This window comes from Rattus norvegicus, chromosome 4 (assembly GCF_021556685.1).
Source record: "Rattus norvegicus strain SHRSP/BbbUtx chromosome 4, alternate assembly SHRSP_T2T, whole genome shotgun sequence".
NCBI lineage: Eukaryota > Metazoa > Chordata > Mammalia > Rodentia > Muridae > Rattus > Rattus norvegicus.
The window spans coordinates 58,106,041-58,127,270 of NC_141537.1; the positions used below are offsets into that span (position 1 = coordinate 58,106,041).

At 43.4% G+C, this 21,230-nt stretch overlaps 1 protein-coding gene across 3 annotated transcripts in view; it reads left to right on the top strand.

Annotated features, from left to right (window-relative positions):
* Snd1 (staphylococcal nuclease and tudor domain containing 1) overlaps nucleotides 1-21,230 on the top strand; it is a 399,105-nt gene that overhangs the window by 198,454 nt on the left and 179,421 nt on the right. For all 3 annotated transcript variants that reach the window (NM_022694.2, XM_087659177.1, XM_087659178.1), the window contains 1 exon segment: nucleotides 14,860-14,970. In NM_022694.2, the coding sequence (NP_073185.2) occupies nucleotides 14,860-14,970 (111 nt within the window).

Sequence of the window (21,230 nt, forward strand, 5' to 3'; positions counted from 1 at the left end):
CTGACATTAGTATTTATTCCTGTTCACCTTTTGTGATCTGTGTGTGTGATTTTATGATCATACACACAGATCCAAATTCTAGTGCAGAGTGTCACTCAATATTTTTTGTTGTTGTTTTAGTGTCTTTATTTCCGTTTACCCAAATAAAAGGACAGACATTGCCTACATCTGTTTAGCAGGAAACTGATTTTTTCTGACTATGTTGAAGTTGTTTTGTTGGTAGTCTCTCCTGTGGTCTTTAGGGTATTGTTTGGCCCATAGTCGTCACGTAAGAAGCGTTGCATGATGGTTTTATACACATATTGCTCCCGCTTGCAGTTTTCAATATGAAGCCCTAGGGCAGATCGCTGCTTGAGAAGCTGTGTGCCTGGTTCTCAGCATCCTCAGTGCTGAGAGAGATACGAGCAGGCATCCTAGTTGCCCCACTACACAGAGCTGGAGCATGGACTGTGGGCAGCTGAACAGAATGTCAGTTCTGTTCCAGTCAGCGCTCTCATTTTCAACCCATTCCTTGAAAGCATTGTTGCTAATGAGCTTGGTCAGCTTCAAATGAAGAAAGGTGCTTGGCCAAGATAAAACTGACCTAGCCCAAAAAGAGTCTTGGAGTCTGCGTATGTGTCCGGAGTGAGGAGTACTATACTGTCCCCTTTCCCACTCGCTCTTTTTTTTTTTTTTCTCTTTCCTGTGGTACAGGTTGTGTGGGTGATACAGCATATCTTAGCAAGCAATGTATATTAAAACGTGGGGCTGGGTATCAGTATTTTCTCCGGGCTTTGCTAAGTCTAACCTCCTACCTTTTACCAACACTGTATGTGTACTGGAGATAGGGTCCACAGACTCTCTAATGGAAGGCCTAGAATGAATTTTTAGAACTTACACAATGTTCTACTACCTATGTTTTATTAAATACCCATTGACATGAAGTTATCCTGTTACCCTTTAATGTTACTGCCAACTATTATAAGGTGGCTCAGTGGACAGTATGTATTAAATGTATATTCCATGCTGTTGATCAGTAAATCCTACTTCATGTTGAAAAGCCATCAACAGTATGTGAGCTAGAATGTGCTGTATAGACGTTTAGTCAGACTTTCTCAGCTTAGGGTGTGGAAACTGGCCCAAGCCTAAACACACAGAGCCAGAGCCCCCAGATCTTTCGTGCTTCACTGATGACCTCAGAGACCCAGGAAGGTGAGAGGTAGAGCCTCACCAAGCTTTCTGTGGAGGACAAGTGTCCCCACTGTGTGACTCTCTTTCTGTGGAGGACAAGTGTCCCCACCGTGTGACTCTCTTATATTAGAATAATAGGCCATTTTTATCCCTGAAATTCCTGTTTCACCATGTGCATCTGTTTCTCTGTGTTCTCTGTTTGAGTGTCTGTATGAAACTGCCCTTTAAAAGCAGTCTGTCACACTGTACAGTGTCCTTAAGAAAGTTGCTTTCTTGTATGACTTTAGAAAACAGGTGAAGTGAGCAAAGCTGCAAGACCTTTTGTTGATGATATCAGAGTCTGTTAAATCTATTAAGATGATTTTGAATGCAAAAACACAGTAACAATTCTACTATCAAATCTAACAAATCAATCTGCTTAGTAACTGTTCTACTAAGGGAGTTATTGGTTTGAGAGTTATGGAAAAAGCAACACAATGCCAAGAAGCAGGGAGCATTAATTATGGTTGCTTTAATTAGAAGTAGTCTGGCCTAAACACCCTTACCAACTTCACTAGATGCTGCTCTAGGGGCAAGATACCATTGTAAAATCCTAACTGTCTTGTCAACCTCTCAGTGTCAAACTGACTTATCTGCCAGGGATAAGAGCGAGAGTGTGCACTGACGGCGTGCACAGGGTGTGGAGTGTTACTGCCTCTCTTGGCAGTGAGCTATGTGAAAGGAAGATGACATTTGGTAGCTTTCAGGCACATTTCTATGCCGTATTGTACCTAAGTAGGCGGAATCCCCTTAGTTTAGTGACTTGAGTCAAGAGTGGGATGGTGGTCAGCAAAAGAGTGAGCCTGCTGTGAGACTGAAGAAACCCAGGGAGGCTCCATGGTCGCTAAGTGAGAGAAGGCAAGAGTAAAAGTTTTCCCCTCATCCGTAAATCCACACTCATCACTCTAGGGTTTTTTTTCTTATTTTTCTTTAAAGCAATCCCAATTCCTTATGCCTTCTGAGCATGTATTCTATCAGTAAGGTGCACTCCCAAGTCAACAAGGTGATGTATTGTGAAATACTATTTCTCAAGGGATAGAAGGGCAGAGAAAGAGATGAAGAAAACATTGCTCTGTTTCCAGTGAATGGTTCTGCTTTGTGTTGGAATATATATTGAGGGGAAAGAGAAGACATTGGTCATTTTCAAATCATTCATTTCTCACATAAGCCCACTGAATCTTCATTTGTCAGACAAACTATTTAATTAAATGTCTAATGTGTATTTTAGCAAGCTTATTACTATTAGAGTGGTCAAACTTATAATCTAATATGAATAGATTATTTTTAATGGGCTGATATATTTTTAATGCATTAAAGGCATCTCAGCTAATTCATGAGCACATTATATTTATTCCCATTTTATGGAATTTTTTTAAAAGACAGCAGTATAATAAAGGGAGATGGTCTGAGATTCGGGGGGCTCTTAGGTGCCGGTTGTGGTGTCTGTCTCTGTTTTCTCTTAAACAGCTTGCTTACAGTTTATCTCTGGATCTGTCTTCATCTCTATATGGAAGCATTTGGATTAGTTTATCTCTGTGGACTCTTTTTCCTCAAAAATTCTATGACTCAGTCAGTTATTACTTTGTTTTCGTCTGACAGCCCACAGAACCCCCTGGGAACTCAGTGAGTGAAATCAATCTGCTAGCCAATAAATATTTATTGAGTGCCTACTAAGTGTGCAAGTCTTCATAGATCGGGAGGTAATACAGTCTATGAGTACGACAAGATACATACAGAGAGGAAGACAGTGACACAGCACTGATGGGTAGATACCTGCTGACTGTGTGTGCCAGCACAGAGCACGGTGGGTGGGTGCAGGTCTGGGAGCAGCCAAGGAGTGTGCACGGGTGGTCACTGTAAAGCCGGAAAGGGATTCCTGAGGACGGGCTAGAGAGCGCTCTAAGGCTGGACTGCACAGTAATGCTCTCTTGCTTGTCAATGTGTGGCACTGCTTAGTAAGAAAGACACTAGATTTAGAAAGGGGAAACTTGCCTTCTAGTAGCAGTTTTGCCGCTTACAGTAGGATATCATGCTGCAAATCTGAAAGGATTTACTCTTTGGGGAAACAAAAGGCATGTCTGCCTGTGCATTGATAGAAAGATTAGATAAGGGATTGTGTGCTAAAATGACAGTCCTTTAGTAGCCCACACACACGTCTGCTACAGCTACAACAGTCTTTCAGTGACTGTAAGTAAGCTGTGCCAGCAGACGGTGATAGATTAGGTATTGGATGAGGCAAAGTCTTTGTCACACTAAAATGCTGCCTTTCCACTCAAGCCTCTTAGGTATACCATGATTCTGTTGGTCATAAGAGGTGCCACAAGTTTCATGTGTTGATCAAATGAGATAACAATTTTCAAGAATCTAGATTAGAATTCAATAAAGATCAGTCTTCCTAGCCTCCCCTAATCCCTTACCTTTTCTCCTTTTCTGTCTCTTCCCTGTTCCTCTCCCCATGCCCCTGGGTGATGTCTTCTCTTACCTAGGTCCACATTCCCAACACCATTTCTGAATAGGAAGTTCACGCCAGTCTCTATAGTGAAACCTTCCAAGCACATATGGGGGTGGGGGGTGCTGATGAGTTGGGGAATGAGGACTGCTTGTTATCTAAGTGTTTTGAAGTGATGGCAGTGTTAAGGATTGATTAGAACCACAAGGAAAACAGGTAGGGGATGCTATATAGACCATAGAAGAGACAGTGCAGGTCTCAGCAGGATTCCTGAGGAAGAATAGAGAAAGAAAGCATGGAGGTTTGAGTCCTGCTGGAATGTTCTGCAATCAGCAATGGCGGGCCTGTAGGACTGCAGGACGGAGGAGGTGATTGGTACGATTCAGCAAAATTTTTAATCTAGGAAACTGCATTTTATTTTTGAAATGCTGAGTTTTATGTGAGGATGAATCACACAGATTCACATGTCCTGCAAATAGTTGGAAATGTGAGTGCATGGCATATTTAGCTATGAGTAGACCAATTTGGCTGGGCTGGAAGCACGTGTTTGTTAGACTATTTACTTTTTTTTAACTAGATCTAGGGGCTAGCGAGATGGCTCAGCCATTAAGAGCATTTGCTGCTCTTCAGAGGATCCCCAGTTCTGTTTCCACCACCTACTTCAAGAGGCTCACCAACACCTATAAACCTAGTTCCAAGGAGACCAGAGGCCTCTGACCTCTGCAGACGCCCAGCATCACATGCGCGTGCCCATGCACAGGCACACATGTCCACAGAATACTTTAAAGGGCTACATACGGTATTTTTGCTTTTGTTATTTATGAGGCACCTTTCTTTGTCTCCAAAGAAAGAAGCCATTTCTTCCAGAGTGGCTTTGGTGCTCACTCTCATGCTCTCTGTCATAGAAGATTCAAGCAAGCCCAGGCTTTGTTATGCCCTTGTGTGATTTTGCTTGGCTGGGATAGTTGGAGACTGGGAGAGAATGCTAACTGTTTGAAGGTGGGCGGTATCTGTGCTATTGCTGTTTATTTAGTGTGCTCCTCTCCTCAATAGCCTCACTTCCTCAGGGAGTTGGCCCCCTTGAAGTGCCCTGGTATTTGGAGGGATAGCGGCATGAGTAGAATGCCAGTTCTTTATACTTGTCTCATAACGCCATAGCCATGATGTTGCTGACATGAGACTATCAAATAAGAGATGTCGATAAGATTACAGCCCTGCAGAAATCCTGGGACAGAATAAAATTGTCTGTTTACTGAGCAGAACTATCTGATATTGTGCTTCCTCCCCTCTCTTGCTAAATCATTTTGATCCATATTTTCAGAACGTTTCCCTCCACTAGCCAGATTTATGACATGGCCTTAGTGGTTTATTCTATGGCTCCCAGCCATAGTCCTGTAGTCTTGCTTTCCCCATCAGTTGTTCTTTCCGGGGATCAATGTAAGTATGCTCACTGCAGTGGTAGACCATGAACGGAATAGGTATCTATGTGGCTCATAGATACGTTGGCAGGTAAATTACTGTTTGGCAGGTAAGTATAAAGGAAGATCTCATTACTCAATGTTTAAAAGCCAGGACCCTGGATCTCTTTGATTTTACTTTTTTTCACCCCAATCTGAAGAATACTGTTAGAATTCAATGGAGCATGGCCTCTGAGGCCGGGGACATTGATTAGTGCTGAAATGTAAGCCTAGTTTTTAAGTTTAATTGTTATTAAGTGACTAATAATGACATTTCAGTGGCTATGTGCTCTAACAAGTCAATGGTTTACCTATCTGTAAGGCAGCAGTTTTCATGGAGGGTCTTTCCTCCTGTTTATGGGTAGGTAGCCTTTGGTTTCCAACTGCATTCCTGAAGTTGAACTGAGTCAACCCATGTCAGTCTTAATATCTCTCTTCATGGTTCTCTTTCCCTTCCTGTGATCTTTTCCTTTGTTATGACGATTAACAAGCAGAGAAGATACTAGCTGTTTGAAGGTGGGTGTCTTTATTACAGCTACACCCTAGCTTTATTCTTGCCCCCTCCTAGTCCCCCCTTCCTTCTTGAGATGGGCTCTCAATGTGTAGCTCTGGCTGGCCTGGAACATGTTCGTCCCTTCCTGCCTCTGTCTCCTGGGTGCTGGTAATACAGGTATACATCACACTCCTGGCCATAATAATGACATTTGAATTTCTAGGTTACAATGTATACATACCTTTATAGCCCTTGGCAGTAAAGAGAAGCTCTTGCTCTGGAGTCCCTGCCGGCCTCAAACTTAGAATTGCATTGGCCTCCAAGTGCTGTGATTGTAAGCTGGGCCACCGGCCCCAGAATTGTAACTATCACACTGGCCTGTTCACGTGTTGAGGTGTCTGAGATCAGGTTCTTTACTGGTAAGTTGTCAGAGAACTTCCAGTGTGGATGCTTTGCTGCAGGCCTCACTGTGCCTTAATTCTGCTCTTAATAGTTTATGATTTCCCTTCTACTTCAGCTGACCTCATTACTAAAGCAGAGGAGGGACACAAAAGCATTGAATTTTCTCTTTTGTTTTCGGTCTGTATTGTGAATGCTGAGAGAGTCACCTAGCACTAGCAGATATCTCTTACTATCCTGATGATACTTGTTAAATGGAAAAGGTTTAAAAATTAGTTTGAATCCATTTTAGAACCACATAAGTTTAGGGGGAAGTTGTTTTTAAGGTACGTAAGGTGGAGGTAGGAATGTAGAAAATCTCTAAAGGTATGCGCCACTGGAAGTGTTTCCTTACTGCTGCCTCAGAATCCAGTACCCTGTCAATACCCTGTAGCAGTGCTGCTGGGTTGGGTGAGAAGTGCTTGGCTGTCTGGGTGGGACAATGGTAGAGCTGGGACCCAATCAACCAGTAGAAACTAGGAGACGGAAGACATTGTTATGGAAATGTGCAATGTGAGTCCTCAGAAGGGGATCCTATTAGCTTTTAAAAGATATCTTTCACTTTGTGGGATTTTTATTCCCCTTTTGAGGTCTGGTTGGAAAATACTCAGAGTAAGATTTTTCTTCCTTGCCCATTGTCTCCCTCAGTCTGTCTTGTGCCGAATTTTTTGTTCTTCCCCTTTATAGACACATTTTTTTCCCAGCTTTGAGAAGCCAAGTCTGTCACCAGCCTAAAGTGCTGGGTTCCTGCCTCTAAGAATATGAATGCTAGAGGTCTTAGTGTGAGCAGGAGATCTTTATGGAGCCTGGGTTCCTGCCTTTAAGAATATGAATGCTAGAGGTCTTAGTGTCAACGGAAGATTTTTATGGAGCCTGGTTTGAGGAGCATTTGGAATGGTGTCAAAATTAATCTTCATTACCAACTCTGTGGGACTTATGATGGCCATGGAAGGAAGTCTCTGGCCATGTCTATGGGGATGCTTTCAGAAAGATTTGACCCCCAGGAAAGACCCACGAATGTGGGCAGCACCCTGGCATGAGTCTGGGGCTGAATAAATTGGAGAAAGCAAGCTTGGCACCAGCTCTCCCTGCTTCCCCACTCTGGATACATCGTGACCAGCTATTTCCCCCCGCTGCTCTGACTTCCCTACCACACAGGCTTATGTCCTGACACACAGCCTTGAGTAGCTGTTGTCTGGTATTTTCCCATAGCCTCAAGAGAAGTAACTGATATGGACCAATAGCCCACATCCTCCATGTGTTCTGAAGAATCTTCTGATCTATTTGTTGAGTCTTTCATTGAACTTCTTTATTGAACCTTTGCTTTCTTGCTGCCTCAACGGAGTTGCAAAGACAGACATCAGCACTCTATAGATTCTGGTGTACAGCAGCTCCACTGTAGCATTTGTTTGAACAGTTGAAGAGAAAGAAGTGAGACCAGCCATTTGAATGGAGTTCTGGGGTCTCTAGGCCAGCACCTGTGAGAATGCCTGTACTTGCAGCAAAAGTATAGCCAGTGTACAACAGGGAAGTCACATCCTTCCAGCATCACATTGTTGTAGCCCTTGGGAGTTGTAGGTGACAGAAGCTAAGCTACATGCCTTCCATCTCACAATATACAAACACGAAGTGCTTGTTGCCCATGGCATCTGACCTTCAAGTCTCGAAATTATTGCAAAGTGGTATGGCGAGTGTGTAACTGCATACATGTGCTTGAGATACATTTCTTCCCACAGACTGTGCAGAATGACTGAGCTCTTAGTTACCATTCGGTCCTTTCCTTTAGTTTCCCTAAGATATAATGCAAAAACATTTCTTTGTGGGTTTGCTTTATTTTAAATATGTGCCCACATGTGTTTGCCTTAAGGAAAATATTCTCCTTTTGTAATCTCCATGGGCACCTTAGTGACTGATAAAATGCAGATGGTTCTTAAGAGGAAAATGTTAAGCTCAAAGGACCTAGATAAAAATCTGGGAGCCTGGAGCACTGAGCTCTCTGTTATCCTCTTCAGATGGAGACTGGAGGGGGTGGGCCTGCAGAGGTGTGAGCTATTGTTATTTCCCTGCCTGCTCTGAAGGGCTTTATCCATTTAACCCAGGTCCTATTTCTCACGGTACATATTTTAGTTAGCTCTACTTCTAGGCACCAAATCATGGAAGTCACACAATGTGTGAGTGAGAGAAATATTCTCCCTATTGCATATGCATGAGCTTTGACTGTGTTGATAACTGGATGTCTAAATGCATCGTGTCTAATCAGTTAACTCGTGGAGTAAGAACATTCTTGAGAAACAGGCTTTTCATAATTTAGCTCTAAAGAGTTAGTATGGCTAGTGTTTGTAGACAAATGGAAACAATTTCATCTGAAGGTACATAGAACTCAGGAGGCATATCTGCTGAGGGAATAGCCCCACTTGAAGTATCAAGGCCCAGGAGGAGGTGATTTGCACAGGGCAGAGTCTGTGGCGGATACACACATCCATGTAGGAATGTGGCTCAGAGGCAAAGCCTAACAGCAACTCAGGAGGAAGTGACAGCAGTGATACAGATTGGTTCTAGTCAGGCATATGGATCCTGCGGGGAAGCACACTAAGGATAAACCTCTTACTTGAATGAGGAGAGTTAAAGGTATGGAAAGGAGGAAGGCTGTGTAGGTACTTGTGTTATATCCTGTTGTTTTGGTACAACTTCCCCAAGAAGCAGATGCCAAGAAGGACCAGGCTTTTGAGACACTTGAATCTCTTCTGGAGGAGAATGGAAAGGAAGCGATGAGAGGCTGTGGGAACAGGAACAAACACTTCCTGGGAGGAATGTGTGTGTTTGATCCTCGGAGGAAAAGGAAGAGGGTTGAATGAGGGGAGTCCAAACTGTGGGACAGCAGTAAAGAGTGTTTTCAAGTCTGGTAGTGACTCTGTTCTGCTGTGGATTGAATGTATCCTTCTATATTTACTTATTGGGAATCTGTTTCCCAGTATAACATTCTTGCTAAAGAGGGCCTAATAAGAGGTGATTGAATCATAAAGATAGAGCCTTTGATTAATAGTTTTCTTAGAACTGGTTAGTTTTCACCAGAATTGGTTCTTTAAAAGTGACAACTTAGTGTTCTAATCTCAGCATGAAGGACCTAGACGGACACAAGCACCACAGTCTTGGGCTTCTTAGCATCATGGACCGAGAGCCAGTTAGCAGTCTCTTCTTTGTAAATTTTCCAGTCTTAGGCATTCTGTTACAGCTGACTAAGAGCGTTCTCGAGTCCAAATTAATGTCAGAGGAGTCCCATATCTCTCAGTAGTAGAGGTGCCCTAATGTCTCTTCTGGGCTCTTATTGGCTAGTAGCAACTGATGGGAAACAGCCTGGGCTTTAAATACAAAACAAAATAAACAATGATGGCTTTTAGGACACAGTAGTTTGATTGCCAGTCAGTTATGCTTCCTATGGTCAGAAATCTAAGAGCCATGTTTTCATACCTGCCACATATGGTTTCCAATAAATTTATGTAGAAATAATAGGTTGTAAGTGTGGGCTCCTTAGATAAATGCTAATCGCAGAGCTAGAGAAGATGCACAAGATTAGCCTGAGAGATGACATCCTATAAGAAAGGAAGCTCAAACACTGATAGCAGTCCTGTCCAAGGGGATTGAAGCCAGCATGTCTTTATTTCCAAGTTGGGAACAATTTAACACCAAAACAAAGAACAGTAGCAGCAGATTTTAGCTATATAAAATAAGATCATGTGAGTTGACACTAAGAACCAACTTAGTGAATAACTTGGGAGTTTGATGAAGGATAAAATTATATAGTTCACAGTGCATCTTCAAACTGCCTATTAATACAGAAAAGAAGAGTAACTTACAGTAGAGACTCTTGCAAATACTATTCTAACCAAGTGGATCAAATACATTACCACCACTGTGTTATCTCCACTACTTGTCTCATTACAAAGGAACAGACAAGGCAAAACAACTGGCCTATATCCTCTTTAAAAATCTTGGGGTTGGGGATTTAGCTCAGTGGTAGAGCGCTTGCCTAGGAAGTGCAAGGCCCTGGGTTCGGTCCCCAGCTCCGAAAAAAAGAACCAAAAAAAAAAAAAAAAAAAAATCTTGATTCTATGGGGCGTGGTGGTACACACCTTTAATCCTAAACTCTGGGAAGTAGAGGCAAGCTTGTGAGTTCCAGGCTAGCCAAGACTATCTCCAAAACAAACAAAATTCAGCTCCGTGTTGTCAAAGATAGAGATGGTTCTGTTAGAGAGATGCAGAGCCTTGATGGAGCACCTGATTCTGAATTACAATAGCCCTTTTTACCTATAGTAACCGCTATTTATGCTCAACCACAGTCCAAAATCACTACACATCAAAATCGGGGAGTACTCATTTGTAAGTGTTTGATCAGGCACTGTTCTGAGTCATAAGAAATCTCACCTGCTCCATGATGTTTACAGTGTGAGTTGTCTCTGACCAGTCTATGTGTATTACATATGCTACCTCCCTATTCAGCTGGCACTTAGTAGGCTTCTTGATTTTCAAGTTGAATGTTGTGGTATTGCTGTATGTTTGCTTTCAAGTAATTATTAATTTGACTTATTAGCTCCTGCAAATCCTGATAACAGTGGTGCTGGAAATTCAGATCTGTGGACGCAAAGCTACGACAAGGTTCTTTTGAGATGCTCTCATACTTTAGGCCAGACTGCCTTCTAATACTGCAGTCTTCTGTCCTAGCGTGCCCCCTTCCCCAAAAGGCTTGAGGTTACAAGTGCTTCTTATAAAGTAGGACATGGGAAAACATAAAGGAGTATGTTAAGACACTACATTAACTTAGCTTTTATTACAGTGTATTCTATTCTATAAATTAAACTTCATCATAGGTACATCTCTGTAAGTAAGGGGTGAAAAATTAAAAACATACATTATACCCTAAATATCCACGGGCAATCAATTGTTGGGAAGTGTACCTTTACATAAAATGTCATAGTGTTTGCATGTTACTTATGCGATATCCTTTAAATTTCCCCAGATTACTTATACTATTAACCAGTGTAAATACTTCCTAAGTCATATTGTTTAGAGAAGAATGATGAGAAAAGTGTCACTCCAAGTTAAGTAGCAGATGTGGAACTGTGATGCAGAGGACTAGCTGCTTCTTAGCCTGAGTGCTGGCTTGAGTTTCAGGCACCCACTGGGTGATCTTAGTGCGTATCTCCCATGGATACCCGGGAGGTAGCTCTGTAGGTCCTTTTCCTTGTACGTATTCCATTAGGACAGTTGGTCTCTGGATTAGATGGTAGCAATGTGTCTGTCTGGTAATAACTTGATTTTGCTTACTTGGGAATATAGGAAAACGACCTCACTTAAACGTACTGGGCGATGTTCCCAGATGGTGCAGGGAGAAGTGTGTCTTCTTTGTAGACTTGTGGATTATACACATATGCTGTGAAGCAATCCAACTGTAGACAGTTAGCTTGCTCATCAATATATTTTTCTATTCCTTTCAGTATTGAGGTGTAGGGAGGCAGTAGGAAAGGTAGACAAACATATGCTCCAATGCTTAGAGTTTTGCGTACTTAAAATTCTATTTTTTAAATATTTTCACTCTCTTTCCCGGGTTTAACACACCTTTGTCCACATTGGAGGAATCCAGGCCTGATGGTTTGGAATTGTCTTCTAGATGGAACTCAGGCTTGCTGTAACCTGCATGCAGTGGGGAACGGAGTTGTGGAGGAAGGTGCCCGCTATTGTATACACTTGGTGAACACCTGTGTGTGACCCCAGGCCGTGGGTTTCTATAAACACCTGACTCTGACTTATGACAACAGGTCATGTTTAATAGAGAGAGCCCTTAATGCCTTCAGTTCGGAAAAGCACTTCAATTCCAGCATTAATATTCTTTCTAGCTAATACAGAGGGAGGTGATGTAATGATAGACGGCCAAGGCCATGTTAGATCTCCTTTTATGTGCTGAATCTGAATCAGCCATTCACCAGACATGTAATTGTGGTGGAATTACTGACACACTCAAGAAAGCGAGATAATGTCATGGAATGTGCTTTACATGTTCTCTATTTGCTTGGGCACCTGATTAGCGAGCACACTCACATTCGGTTCTGTGCTGTCATTGCCAGAACATCTTCCTAGCCTTTTGCTAGCAGCCAGTCAAATACTAGATCTAGACTAACTCTATCTGTGCTCTCTTCCGCTGTTTTTTCCAGTTGTGGTTTCAGATCATGGAAAAGAGACAGAAAAGGTAGAGAAAGCTTGGAAAAACCTCTTGTCCTTTTTTTCCGTGCTAGGCAAATTTGGCTAGGAGAATCCTTTTAGAATTCCAGCACTGTATTTACAAAATGACCAGGCGATGTTCTTATGCTTTTAAGAGATTCTTAATTTTCTGGGTGTTTTAAAACTAACTTGGTATAATTTTTCCACTTTAAATTTTCTTAGGATTCTAAATATGATAATTCCACCATAGAAACATGCTCTGCACCTTGTTTCAAAGGGTCGTGCAAGAGAGCCACGAGCTCTGCTCACTCGGAGCACACCGTCAGGGCAGAGGGGCGGGGAGTTAGTAGGTGCTTCCTCACCAAGAAGAAGCACATGTGACGGTCACAGGCCTGGAGTGGAGTAAACACTCAGTGAGGAGACTGTTGCTCCTCCGTGTCTCTGCCCTCCTGCTCTGCGCACTGGCAACTGTTCCTTCAGGGCATCTGTTAAAGAAGCTAAGAGCTGTAGAGCTTTGGGGACGGGAAAGGAAGGGAGTAGCAGCATTGTGGAATGAGCTGGGGATCTTAAGGCCTCAAGAAGTCCAGTGGCAGGCTTAAATTGGTTTGTAAACGTTCGCTGATGGAACGGGGAGGGCAAAGATGATAAATCGGGAAGGATTGGACCCTTGGTCTCTGTTGGCCTGGCAGGTACTCAGTAATTCTGGAAATTAATTTGAGTGCATTAATGGGATTGGATCATTAAATATTTGTGCTGTTTTGCTTAATATTCTCTAGATTTTCACAGTGGGGCTTGTTCTTATGAAAATTTCCTTACTTGCTCTGCCATTCCAGCTTTCTCCTCTAGACCTCATGCATTGAATGTAAAATGTCAGTGCTCGGTAATTCAAAATGCAGTAACAAACATTTCTTTATTCTCTTGGCATTTAAAATCACCAAGACATCTCAGCCTGTCAAAAGTAGAGTTGTCTTGCGAGCCACTCCCTAGACTTCTAGCTTGACAGCTCTTTGGTGGGTGTAGCCAATCTCCTGCCCTAGTAGGGGCTCCTTGGTGACAACCTTAGTTAAAATCCTCACCATGAATCAACATCTACATCTGCTGATTTGTGGCTGTTGCTTTCTCTGTGCTGCCAAACACAACTCTGATAACGACAGCATTTGCCAGCACACTTACGCAGTGACTCAGGGGACAGGGTGGCCAGCAGAGCAGCCTCTTTGTGGGAGTGGATTTTAAGAAGTGCTAATTCCATGGCAGTTTGGAGATATTAATATCGTGCTGGCAGTAGACAAACAGGCAGCAGAGGGGCATGTAATGAGAGCAGAATCAGCCATGACATCTTTCCCTCCTTTCTTTACCACCATATTTTGTGTTGCTTTCTGTTCTCCTAGGTTTTAGATGAATAGAATCCTTCCTGCTTTAAACAGATACTGCATAGGTGAGCTGCCAGCGACCTCAGACTATGACTTACTGAGGCTCACCAGTGTGCTAAGAGTTAACTACATTTTCAAGCACTACTAAATCACAGCATATGGCACAGTAGCCTATTGCTTACTGTACCCTCTCCCTAAAGGGCAGCAAACCAGATGGTATGAGTGGGGCCTTTGGTGTAATTATGACAGACACAAAGAAAGATATAACAACCACTCTCCCTCAATAATATCATGTCTCTTACTTTCCAAAAAATTGATATCGTTAATTTTTTTCAGTTGGCTTTTCATATCAAAGTTCTCTTTCCAGGTTGGGAGAAACCATGAAAAGAGCAGCATTAGTCACTTGAATGTCATTCCCTATGCATTATTTTTAGGGTAGTAAATTGGACATAATCTAAAAGGGTGTGTCTCATTCTGTAGTGGGCAGAGTGTTTGTAAGAATAACTTGAAGGCAGATCTGAGGTCTGTAGTCAATTGCAGTGTTGTTGAATATAGTCAGGTGGACCACTTGAAAACTGGTTACCTCTGGTTTTGTTCCTCCTCCTCTGTTTGTTCCTGGTTTGGAGGGGGGAATGCTTTTTGTTGCCCACTCCCCACCCCCCACCAAAATGCCCTTTTTCTGCGTTTCCTTCTCCCCAGTTCATTGCTGGCTCTTCTCCAAGCCCACTTACCGAGGAACATCTTCTGTCTGGAGCTATGAGAACAGAGGCATGTTGAATATCGTGTTACACCAGTGTTTGTAACACTGGAAGTATAAGTAGGCATCGTCTAGCTTTCAGATAGGCTGGGAAGGAGCCTGAGAAATGTAGGTCATGCTTTTATGTGCTCGTTTTTTATCTTGTGTGCCGGTATTTTAGAGCAGACTTTTCTTGAGGGTAGTAGCTTGTTTATACCATTCTGTAAATAGCCCAGCCTAATGTGGGCTTTTTACAGATAGTTACTGCTGGTTTTGTGTGTGGATTGATGTAGCATCTGATGCTACTAACAAGAAAAATGCTGAGTTGGGGATTTTTGTTGTTTGGTTTTATTTGGATTCCAGCTTAACATCCTCAGCCTCTCCCTCCTCCTGCCAGAAAGCATTGTGACCTCCAGGTGCTAACTGTTGTTATTTCTGTTGACTGAGCCCCATCTGTAGCCCCAGTGTTAATTGACCTATCTCTTCTGTTGCAGAAACATTGCTGAGGCCCTTGTCAGCAAAGGCCTAGCCACAGTGATCAGATACCGGCAGGATGATGACCAGAGATCTTCACACTATGATGAGCTGCTGGCTGCAGAGGCCAGGTAAGTTGTGAAATTGCTACACACATTGGGACCCATAGCAGCACTTTCTTCTGTGTCACTGCCGCGCCTCTTCTTGACCGAGCAGATTGGAAATGAGATGCAGATAGAGTCTGGATCCTTTCTCTCTTCCAGCTTTGGCCAGTGGACAAGAAGAAAGAAAGAAATTCTTTGAAGTTTCTGCCTAACCGTGATTAAGCATACTTAGTTCCTCCACCCCAATCAGCAGCATATAGAACGTGGCCGCCCTGTGTTGTCATTATAAAAGGAAGGAAATGTGGGGGTGAGCATGTCATGTCTGATAACCATGCATGATGATTGCCACCGTTCCTGGGACTATCAGGGAAGCCACCATTCCTGGGACTCTCAGGGAAGCCTGGCATATGTGTGCAGTGCCTTTGGCTCAGTGCCTTTCCTTCAGAGGCCTCCCCCACACCCTCCCTTCCCTCCTCTTCCCTCCTTTCACATTTATCACCTCTAGACCTTTTGTCGTGTACAAAGGAAATGAAAACATTTATTAGGAAATGAGTTTTGGTTTAAAACACTTCTGACAGCTAGCAGGAGAGCATTTGAGAAGCCCCGTGACATTTTCCTTTTTTTGTCCTTCATCCCTCTGGCTGGTTACCCCAGTGGAAAGCATAGTGCTCGGCTGGGTTTGCTGCCATGGACATGCCTCCTGGATCCTATTCTGAGAGACTGGTCAGTGGTTGGTGCTCTTAGTCCCATGGTTTTCCAAATTCTTGAAAAGTTGTAAGAACTGAACTAAAGCTGAACAGATGCTCAGCAGTCCATGTAGACCCACAAATCTCTCCATTGTGTCGGTGACTGCATGGGTTCGGCTCACTCAGCTGTTCTGCGGTGGTCACTAGGACCTATTAGTTCTAGAGGCTTGGTCACTGTGAGATTGTGCATTCCATTAGAAAAGGCTTGAGTTGAGCACTTATTACCTAATTTTGGTTTCTCACCTTGTAACTGCCATCATTTCTCTTGCTCTTTAGCCCAGAACATTGTCATAATATCCAATATGTACCTGTAACACTATGTCACATCCTGACTAATAGAATACTCTAGAACGTCAGTGGAGAGGTCAGCCTCTCAGGCTGATGGGACTTTTCCGATTCTTTCTTGTGGGCTTTTCTCGGTTGTCCTGTCTAGGAAGGGGTTGTTACAGACCTTTGATATAATGCTTATTAGTAACCATTAAAAAGCAAGGCACCTGGGCCTTTTATTTCGGCACATGGTAGGTTGAGGCAAGAAAATCTTGAGTTCCAACCTAGGCTTCACAGCAACTTCCAAGCCAGCTTTGGCTATAAGTAGACTCTGTCTCAAATAACAGTAATGCAGTAATCATGTGATATAGATTCAAAAATTGGTATCTGTCAAAGATAGATGGTTTTCTCTCCCTTCCAGTACAATGTGCTCAAAACCCCCATGATGGAAATCTGGATACGCCTTCCTTCACACCACACAGGTTACTCTCCAGGAAATAGCTTCACCAGGTGATGGAGTTCATGGGGCAGGCTGATGGGCAGCTTGGCCCTTGTGATTTGATGCAATTTGAAGAACAAGTGAGGCATCACAGAGTCAGGATCACCCAGCAGAGCAGTGGGATGTGTAACCCCTGTCTCCAGGTCTAGGTCCATCATACTGCAAAGAACAAAGAACCACTTAATTCTAACAGGCAGGTGTGTGTGGACATAATCTGCTGAGGAGCTCAGAAAAGGGACTGTTAGAAACAGGCATAGTATGAAGATTGCCATGAGTGTTGTTTAATGAGTATGCATATATAAAGAAATTTGGAGACGACAGGGACCCCAGTGAAGGAGTTAGAGAAAGGATTGAAGGAATTGAAGAGGTTTGCAACCCCATAGGAAGAACAACACTATCAACCAACCAGACCCCCAAGAGCTCCCAGGGACTAAACCACCAACCAAAGAGTACACATGGAGGGACCTGTGGCTCATGGCTCCAGCCGCATATGTGGCAGAGGATGGCATTGTCTGGCATCAATAGGAGAAGCCCTTCATCCTGTGAAGGCTCGTTTCCCCAGTGTAGGGGAATGCCAGGGTGTTGAGTTGGGAGTGGGTAGGTGGTTGGGAGGAGGGGAGCATCCTCATGGAAGCAGGGGGAGGTTGGGAGGGGAGCAAGGGGGATAACGTGAAATGTAAATACATAAAATATCCAATTTTAAAAAGAAGAGAACAAGCCTCTTTAGTGCAGATTTTGAGCTGAGGTATGTGCTTGCTTGCTAAAGCAGTGCCTTGCCTAGAGATAATTGTGTTAAGCCGTTGCTTTCAGACTGATGGTGGAAAAATTGGCTTCTGAGTCCTTGCCCTGCTGCTGGTGAGTAAATGGAGAGAAATTAGCCCCTCCCCCAGGGCCCCAGCGCATGCCCACGGCAATACAGGCCTGTAAAGTACTAGGAGAGACAGCTGAGATGAGCTAGAGTGGGTCTTCCTTTGGAGCACAATTGTCAGTGATCCCTGGGATGTTGGCCCAAGGCCATCTCCTTGATGCTAACCCCTAGGCAGGTGAAGTGAGAGTCCAGAGATCAGGATTACTGCTAAGTAGTGTGGTGGTCTTATAGCTATTTGAAAAGATTTCTCCTGTAGAGAAGGCTTGTTTTGCAAATGATCTAGCCAGTCTGTCCCCAACTGTGTACTTGCTGACACTGTTTTATAAAGTTTGCCTACAGTTCACCCTTTGTCACACACCGGCTTGGATGTCCCCATCCTTGCCTCTGTCCCGCACAGCATGTCAGAGCTCTTAAGTACATGCTGCCTGTCCCGCATCGGGCCTGTCCGTTGACTATTCCCCAGGTTTAGGGCTGTTCCCCTGGATGGATTAGCTTTGCATTTCCAGTTGCACTCTGCTGTGTGATTTGGTGCCCAGTTGATTAGGTTTCTGCACTTCCCAGCTTAATGTCCTCTGCAGATTTCATTAGTGAGTTGTTTACTCCCTTTCTGGGCCATGAATAGAACCCCTCAACAAGAAAGGCTTTGGTGTTGACCCCAAGTCTTTCGCAACATGGACTGTCTTTTGTTTATCATTCCTTTAGCCACTTTTTAATCTTCAGTGACTGTGTACTGAACCAAGCCAATTTGAATTAATTTCCCAAGGAAATTTTCTTGAGCTACTATAGCTAAGGCTTTAGCAAAGGCCAAATTAGTAACATCTGCTGCATTCCTGTCAGTCATTCATGCTGAAGCTCCTCAGGTTGGTACAAGGCTGTCCTTGTGATGAGTCTCTCCCCACAATGGTGTCGATTGCCTCAGATTTCCCAGCCCCTGACCTTGGTTACCTCTTTTCTCTGCTTATCGATGCTCTGATCAGCGGCGGTACAGCTGTGCTCCTCCATTGACTTTGCTTTCCAGTGCACTGCTTGGCCATTAATCCTTTTAGAGAAGCATTGTAAGCTTTGGTAAAAGGGCAGCCTGTTAACTTGTCTGACTTCTTGGGTCAGCACAGCTGCCTGCCTAGGAGTTGATGAGCTTTCTCTTGGCTCTGCACTTCCTACCATCTCAGGTTATCTGATAGGAGCTCCAGGAATGGTGTTTATGCACTCACTGGGCATGCAGGAGAGAGGAAGGGGAAGAAGGATGGATACTCCTCTGCAGTCAGCCAGCCAGTTGTGTTCAAGGTTGCCTGCTTGAAACAAGCTCTCCTTTGCTTTCTCTTCAGCTTCCTGACCCTTTAAGGAGCCGAGCCTTATTTAGCTACCTGTCTGCTTGTAGGCAACCCCCATAAAGCCTCAAATGCCTGGCCCATCTAGAGACAGCCACATCCCTTTGTTTAAAGAATAAATAAGCCTGTTAATTCCCCAAAGGCAGCCTGCCTTTCTAGCTCAGGTGTCTGTCATCAGCCACTTCCTCCCTCATTACCTTGTGTCCTGCCAAGATAAGGTTTTAGCATTTCCTGGGGTTCTCTCAGGCCTTGTTTCTCTCCTGGGCTCCATTGAGAAACCCTTGATTTTTGTCTCAGGTTCTGACAGATCCAAGTTTCTTGTCCTTTGAATTTTTTACAAAAAGAATATAGGTGCACCTGACCCGTGGTTCACTGTGACACCCTTGAATTTATTTCCCTGTTTTTCCTCGTGGGCCCCTCTCTAGGAAGCAGCCCATATCTGTTCTTATCTGCATATTTTAAATATTTAGTTCCCAGATTGGTTTGCTAGTATGGAGGAGGTTTTACCAGAGCCTCTCACTCCTAGAGGAAATGCCCCTTACCTCCTTTTGAAGTATTTCCAAGCCCCTCCCTCAACTTTTTTTTTCTTTTTTTCTGAAAATGCTATAAAATGTCACATATCCCATCCCCTGTATTTGCTATAACACATCCAGTTTGATTTTAGAAAGGCCAGCATTTTCATCATGGTGGTAGACTCCATTACTGTGGACTTTTCTTGTTAACGTTGTAACATAGGCTTCAGACTTCCCCAGGGCTTCCAGAAGGTCAGCCTGCTTTCACCCATTGAGTGCTGGTTATGACCACCACACCTGCCTTCCCACTGGGCGTTTGTTGAACTTGTTACTCACATTGAAGAAATATCTGAAGTCTGAGCAAAGCCTGGCTGGTGTCCTGCTTTCTTTGGGTTTGTACAAATGGGAATGACGTGTGTGTGTGTGTGTGTGTGTGTGTGTGTGTGTTCTCTTTTGTACTATCCAACTTTGTTTAGAACTGTAATGTTCTAAACTGTAACAAAACTGTAGTCCCAGTAGGCAGGAGGAATGGAAGTTCAAAGCCAGCCTGGCCTACACAATAAGATCTTACTTCACAAAATAAAGAACAGCGGAAGAAAAAGCTCTTTTTTTTTTTTCTTCTACTTTCTTTCTTTTTCTTTTCTTTTCTTTTCTTTTCTTTCTTTTTTTTTTTTTTAAAGGTGTCCCACTGTGGAGTCCTGGCTGACCTGGAACTCATTGTGTAGACCAGGATGGTTTCAAATTCACACATATCTGCCTGCTTCTGTCTCAGGTGCTCAGACTGAAGATGTGCACTGCTATACATAGCTTACAATCTACTGTTTTAATTATTTCTGGAATCTCTTAGAATTTGTAGCATATTACAAAAAATGAATAAAACAAGGAAGTTAGGACTTTGCTCGGTTAAGGTACTTTTTCATCTCAGTTTTTGTGATTTCAGGGTAGGATTTATATATTCAAAAAAGAAATTGATGCCCCAGCTTGACTGTGGAAAAACACTTGTACTGAGTAATCTAGCACCTGAGCAGATTTAAATGAATTTAGATTTGTTCTGGACATACGAAATGAAGTTAGTGTTATCTCAAGAGAAATGGGCAGGCATTCTCTTACCTTTTCATGTATATTCTGTTTCTTTGTGGCGCTCTGCAATCTTGGAAAACTGGTGCTGTCCTTAGTCTCTGAGAGGCAAGCACAAACCTGCACTCCTCTCTGCATTGTGTAGCTCCCTCAAGAACTCATTTTTCTGATTGAGCAAACTCTCTCTTTAGAACAACAAAAACAAGTGCTCCTGCCTTGCTGAATTCTGTATCCCCAGTCTCCAAAGCCCATAGGCATCAGCCTCTCGCTTTTCTCAGTATGATTGGCAGTCCTTCCACTGTTGGCCTCTCTACCTGAAACTCAGGAAACTATACAAGCATTTCTGTCAGAGTCTGTTCAGAGACTATGTGCTTGTTGATGACTCTTGTTGATTTTGCTAGGCCAATATCAGTGAGCAATGTTATAGTGGATACAACTCTCATCAGGTGACTCCTGCTGAGTTAGAGTTAGAGGTCATGTTGGTCTTGCCACTATTTTCATGGCCACTGGGAGAGAAATACCCTTGTTCTATACATGCTCAGTCAGAGCTGCTATCCTGGTGTTCTTACACAGAAGAAAGTTTTCTGTCAACTCACAAGGAATAGGAAAAACTCACGCCTTTGAAAACAAAAAGATGGTGACGCCTTACATGCTGTATCTTTAGCTGTATTAGCATCCATTGGCTGGATCCATGAACAGGAGGATGCACCTTTTAGCTCAGAGATAGAGCCCATGTCTAGTATGCATACCGTGACCACAGTCAAGTTGGAGAGGAAAGGATTTATTGGACTACACTTCCAGATCATGGTCCATCATTGGAGGAAGTCAGGACAGGAGCTAAGGTCAGGACCAGTCCTCAACAGCCAAGACAAGACAAGACAAGATAAGACAAGACAAGACAGCCAGTGTGATGACTCAGCGGGTGAACTCTTGCTGGGCAAGCTTGAAGGCACGAGTTGCGTTCTTGGATCCCAGATTTTAAAAGCCTGA